This window comes from Silene latifolia, chromosome 3 (assembly GCF_048544455.1).
Source record: "Silene latifolia isolate original U9 population chromosome 3, ASM4854445v1, whole genome shotgun sequence".
Classification (NCBI taxonomy): domain Eukaryota; kingdom Viridiplantae; phylum Streptophyta; class Magnoliopsida; order Caryophyllales; family Caryophyllaceae; genus Silene; species Silene latifolia.
In genome coordinates, this window is record NC_133528.1 from 147975791 (window position 1) to 147981523 (window position 5733).

Here is a 5733-nt window from a genome sequence, read left to right on the forward strand (position 1 = left end):
TTAAGTAGGACTCGTTCGGATCGGTTCCGGTCCCTCGGGCATTGGGTGGTTCATAAGTCGACGGTAACCAACCTGAAAAAGTAATAAGTAGGAAAAAAGTGTTAGTTAAAATTTAAATTAAATAATACCTTACTAATTTATAAAATAACATAAGAAGGCTAATTAAATCGATTTTTTCTAATTAAAGAAACTTACATCGGTCTCTTCTGCTCGAGGGTTAATCCAGTTGCCATGCTTATCTTTCTTGGACTTCTCCATGAGCTTGTACGGTGTGGCTTCAGCACCCTGAAAAAAATATTACTCCGTATTATAGATCGATAATCGTTAATTCTTTGTTATGAGAAAACTAAGTGATGAAATACACTAAAAATCAATACTTAAATGAAATAAGAAATTTATAAATTTGGGAACTCAAATGTACTTACCAATTCCTTAAAAGCCAAAACTGCATTCTTCCTTCCGAGAGTGTGGGTTGCTAATGCTTTCCCATCTTTCGATCCCGACCTTCTATTTACCTTATTTATTTCCGAAGTTTTAGCAAATTCGGGATTCTCTATTGGCCTTTTCTTCAATTTCTCCCAATTTGTGACGGTAAGCCACTCCGGCTTTTTCTTTGCGGTGACGACTTGGGCGATAATCTGGGTAATACGCCTCTTGATCCGACTCTCCCACTCAGTCCTAAGGGGATATCCTGGTTCGTGGGCCCGAACACTACCCTGAAATTAAAAAAAATATGAATTGTTATTAGTAGATAAATAAATTTAATTATATTATTAAAGAATGAAAATATTATTAAAGAATTAACCTCAAAATATTGCCACATCCTCTCTCACGCTCATGAGTCATCTCTCGACCAATTGGTGACGTACTCCACGTACGTATGAGTGAATGACTTGGTCAAATAATCGCGGACCGGCTTGTCCTCCCACCTTGAAATAAATGACATATATTAGATCAGGTGATTTAAAATGAAATTATTAAAGGAAAAATTGCAAAATATTACCTATTATAGTTGATATTTTTCAAAATATCACATATTATACTTATATTTTCAAAGTATAATATATAGGATTTTGAAAAATATTGACAATAATGGGTAGTATTTTGAAATGCGTCATTATTTAAATAATATACAAGAAAGTCAATAAAAAATAAAAAGGGAAAGCATTACTTACAAGGATCCTATGGCAGGATCCTCTGATAGAACAACTCGCATGTCCTGTGGCTGCTGCTGCTGCTGCTGGTGTGGCTGTGGCTGTGGCTGCTCTACCTCCTGCTCCTCCTCCTCCCGGTCATGTCGTCTACGACTACCACTTCCAAACATCCGTCTAATTATGTTTCCACGACCTACCATAATTACTAACTATAAACATTCCAAATTGTTAGTCAAATATGTGATACATAACGCAGTATATGTCTAAATCACACAAGAAAGTCAACAAAAATAAATCACACAATAAATTGTCTTAAAATTAACCTTAACTCAAAATAAACATCATAGTTTTACACAAATGGATTAACATTATTGTTAACCAAAAAAATTGAATAAAATTACAGCTAATCTCCATCACTATCACTATCACTACGAATTAAAAGAGCTTCATCTTCTGAAAAAAGCATTCCGACTTCGTGCACTTCTTCCTCATTTTCCCAATCTTCTCCCTCTTCTTTTTCTTCATCATTATCTTCATCCTCTTCGCCGCTTTCTATAACCACTTCGTATTCATCTTCACTCCGGATGTCTTCCACTAAAATTGGTGAAATGGAATGATCATTGACAACGTCAACATCTTCTTGAAAGTCAATTTCTTTAACAGGAGCGTCGACATGTGATCTAGCCTTGATTTTAAAAACCGCAGACCATTGATTATCTTGCTTAGTGGTTGGATAAGGAGAATAACAAACTTGATCGACTTGATAGGCTAACACAAAAGGATTATGTCCACGAAGTCTCTTTGCTTGGTTTACATCTACAAGTCCGTAAATCTTATGGATATTGAGTCCTTGTGGAGAATTATCAAACCAATCACATTTAAATAATATGACCCTATAAATCCTTGGACCGGTATAATAAGCAAGCTCAATTATTTCATTTAGAATTCCATAGTAGTCCAACCCTTCTGTGGAACTTACACAAACTCCATTGCTTAATGTAGCTTTTGGAATATCAACCTTCTTCTTAAAAGCACGAAATTTATAACCATTGATAGAATATCGTCTCCAAGTCCTCACCATGTTACTAGGACCCATTGCTAGAGTCTTAATTAAAGGATCCTTCAATCTATAAGCCTATTCAATAAGAAATGTTTTAACGTGTTATAATTTATCATTCTTAAATAAGTAATGTGTTAGTTGTCTATTTTAAATAAAATGTATAACTTACTTCATTCCTGAACCATTTCGTAAAACTTTTGTCATGTTTGCTCCAAACGTCATCCGACGAAACAACGTCAGGAAATGTTAGTTTGATATGTGTCTCAAACTCCCTATATCAATAACATGTTTTTGTTATATATTATTTATAATTTAAGCCAAGCATAATAATTAAGAATGAATTTAGTAAATAAGACGTAACGTACTCTTCATAACGCTCTAACAATTTTTCACAATTCCTTAGCACATAAAAGTGAGCTTCTTCGAACTCTTTCTCATCCAAGAATCTCTCATAACATTTCCCGGTTGTAGTTCCCATGTCATCATTGAATAACGTGGGTAGGTTTGAATTTAGATGATCTTCTAAATTCAAACCAACATCCAAGTCTTTCGCTTTTGTGTCAATATGATCTTCAAAATATAAAGAACGAGAAATTGGAAATTTCCTCTAACAAAAAAGCGTTGCATATGGAACCTTCCACGCGGGCTTTGTTGGTAATCTTTTTTTTCAAATGATTAAGGAACCTAAAAATATATTGAATTTGTAAATTAATAATTAGTTATTATTGTCAATCCAAAATAAATGGTTACAGGAGTAAATAAGTGATATATTACCTCTCAAATGGATACATCCATCGATATTGAACAGGTCCTCCAACTTTCGCTTCATAAGGTAAGTGAATGGGCAAATGCTCCATGGAATTGAAGAAAGATGGGGGAAATATCTTCTCTAACTTGCATATTATTTCCGCAATGTTTGCCTCTAAACGTTCCATAGATTCAACCTTAATTGTAGATGCACATAAGTCTCTAAAAAATTGGCTTATCTCCGTTATTGCATTCCAAGAAGCCGTCGGGAGTAAATGTTTCAAAGCAACAGGTAATAAACGCTCCATAAAGACATGACAATCATGACTTTTCATCGAATGCAAGATCAACTTCACATGATCGACACACCTACTCAAATCCGAAGCATAACCATCCGGGAATTTCAAAGAACAAACCCAATCACACAAAGCCTTTTTTTCAGCAGTTGTTAAAACAAACCTAGATGTTGTAGGCCGTTTATAACAATTTTCAATAAAGTCAGCTTTACCTTTAGGTCCAAATGTAGTTTTCTTTGGTACATTCATCACCATGTTGATGATCTGTTCAAAAAAGTTTTTCTCAATGTGCATAACATCTAAGTTGTGTCGAATCAACAACGTTTTCCAATAAGGAAGTTCCCAAAATATGCTTTGTTTCCACCAACCTTCCTTCTTGTCTTTCAATCTTTTTAATTCTTGATCAGAAGCATCAATTACTTTTGGTAAATCTTTTACCGTATCCCACACCTCGTCACCGGATAGTTTCACTACGGCTATGCGGGTTACAATTTTCTTCTTCAAAAAATGCTTACAATTATTGCGGAACGGATGATCAGGTTTTAAGAACTCACGGTGACAATCGAACCAAGAAACCTTGCCACTATGTTTTAGCCAAAAAGATTTATGGTCTTTTTCTTGACAATAAGGACAAGCACGGTACCCAGTTGTAGACCAGCCGGAAAGCATACCATATGCAGGGAAATCGTTGATCGTCCACATTAATGCGGCCTTTAATTGAAAATTTTGTTTCTTAGAGACATCATAGGTGTACACACCAGTTTCCCAAAGTTCTTTCAACTCTTTGATTAACGGTTGGAGGTATACATCTAAATTTCCCTTAGGGTTCTTAGGACTGGAATGAGCACGAGATAAGATCATAAATTGTCTCTTCATGCATAACCAAGGAGGTAAGTTGTACGGAGTGACAATCACGGGCCAACATGAGTAATTCCTCCCAAATTGCCCAAAAGGGTCAAATCCATCTGTACACAAACCCAGGCGAACATTACGAGGCTCACTTGCAAATTCTGGATGTTCTCTATCGAAATGTTTCCAAGCTTCTCCGTCACTTGGGTGTGCCATTGTCCCACTTTCTCTTAATCTAGAGTTTTTATAGTGCCAACTCATCTCACTTGCTATGTGCTTGGTTGCATATAGTCGTTGTAACCTTGGTGCAAGCGGGAAATAAGTTAGTGGTTTACAAGGAATTCGTCTCCCGCTTGAATTCTTTGCACTCTTATACCGATCTGCATGGCACTTTGTGCATTTCTCAAGATTAGCATTTTTCCTCCCAAAAAGCATGCATCCAGAGGACATGCATCAATCTTCTCATGGGGTAGTTGCAATCCCTTAAGCACCTTCTTAATCTCATTAAAATTGCGCGCCATTTGATTATCCTTTGGAATAATGTCACCAACGAACGACATAAAACCATCAACGCATCTAAGAGATATGTTGTTCTCACATTTGAGTGTTGCCAACCTAGCGGCCGCTTGTAATGCAGACTCATATTACTTCCCTTATACACTGGTTGTTCGGCTTGTTCTAGCATTTTAAAGAAGGAAGAAATTTGAGGGTTTGGGGTTTCATAACGCACTTCTTCATCGCTAAGGTCGTCGGGATTAAGTTGATCTTCCAATATTTGTTCAATATTATCGCGTAATGCATTTTCTACCATCTCCTGGTAAGGATTTCCACTAACTACACTACTCGTACTTTCTTGGATAGGCAAATTCTCACCGTGGTGCGTCCATACATAGTAATTATCGGCAAAACCATACGAGTAAAGATGACTTAGAACATCCCTCTTTCCTCTATAAGCTACATTCTTACATTTCTTACATGGACACTTCATTTCACCTACATCCTTATACACGGTACTTTGTTCCGCGAATTCAATAAACTCCCTCACACCCTTTGCAAATTCAACCTTAGGTTTCTTTTTTCATCTAATCTTTCATACATCCACGCTCGTTCTAATCTTTTCATGTTATGTATCTACATTTCAATATATCTATGTTATAAACAAACAATAGTAAAATAAGAATAATAGCAACCAACAATACACAATAAATATTATCATACAAATATATAATTATTGTCAACAAGTACTCCATCTTTGAATTGGGTCCTTATCACTCCAACCTAAACCCGTCAATGTACGTTTCAAGTCACTAGTAAACACACACCTGTTATTTATTAATGAGGAAAAAATTCGGCACAATTCCCCTTAGTTCTCCAAATACACAATGTAGAATAAATAATTATTCCACATATGTATTTAGAGAACATTAAAGGAATCGTTACCAAACTCTTTCGTCATTAATAAATCACAAGTACGTGTTTACTACCTAAGTGACTTGAACGTACAAAGACGATCCCAAACGGGGACTATTCAAGAATTGCTCCTAATGAGAAATTCTTGAACGGGTACTAGGTCGATCAACATCAAAACAAACAATAATTTGAACATCAACAATAAAAACAACGGCTA

The 5733-nt window shown here is 35.8% G+C and overlaps 1 protein-coding gene across 1 annotated transcript; it reads right to left on the reverse strand.

The window, feature by feature from the left end:
- On the reverse strand, positions 1-1354 carry LOC141649925 (uncharacterized). The gene is made up of 5 exons (XM_074458591.1): positions 1176-1354; positions 914-929; positions 426-716; positions 196-285; positions 1-72 (listed from the first exon to the last, which is right to left on the reverse strand). Exons 1-5 carry the CDS (start codon positions 1352-1354, stop codon positions 1-3), a joined length of 648 nt encoding a protein of 215 aa, XP_074314692.1.
- Between the last annotated feature and the right edge of the window lie 4379 nt (positions 1355-5733).

Excerpts from the sequence above, each read along its gene's own strand:
- LOC141649925 (XM_074458591.1), bottom strand. The coding sequence starts at position 1,354 with ATGGTAGGTCGTGGAAACATAATTAGACGGATGTTTGGAAGTGGTAGT. Across the intron at positions 286-425 it reads TTTTGGCTTTTAAGGAATTG|GGTGCTGAAGCCACACCGTA; the intron begins GTAAGTACATTT and ends TATTTTTTTCAG. Across the intron at positions 73-195 it reads CTCGAGCAGAAGAGACCGAT|GTTGGTTACCGTCGACTTAT; the intron begins GTAAGTTTCTTT and ends TTACTTTTTCAG.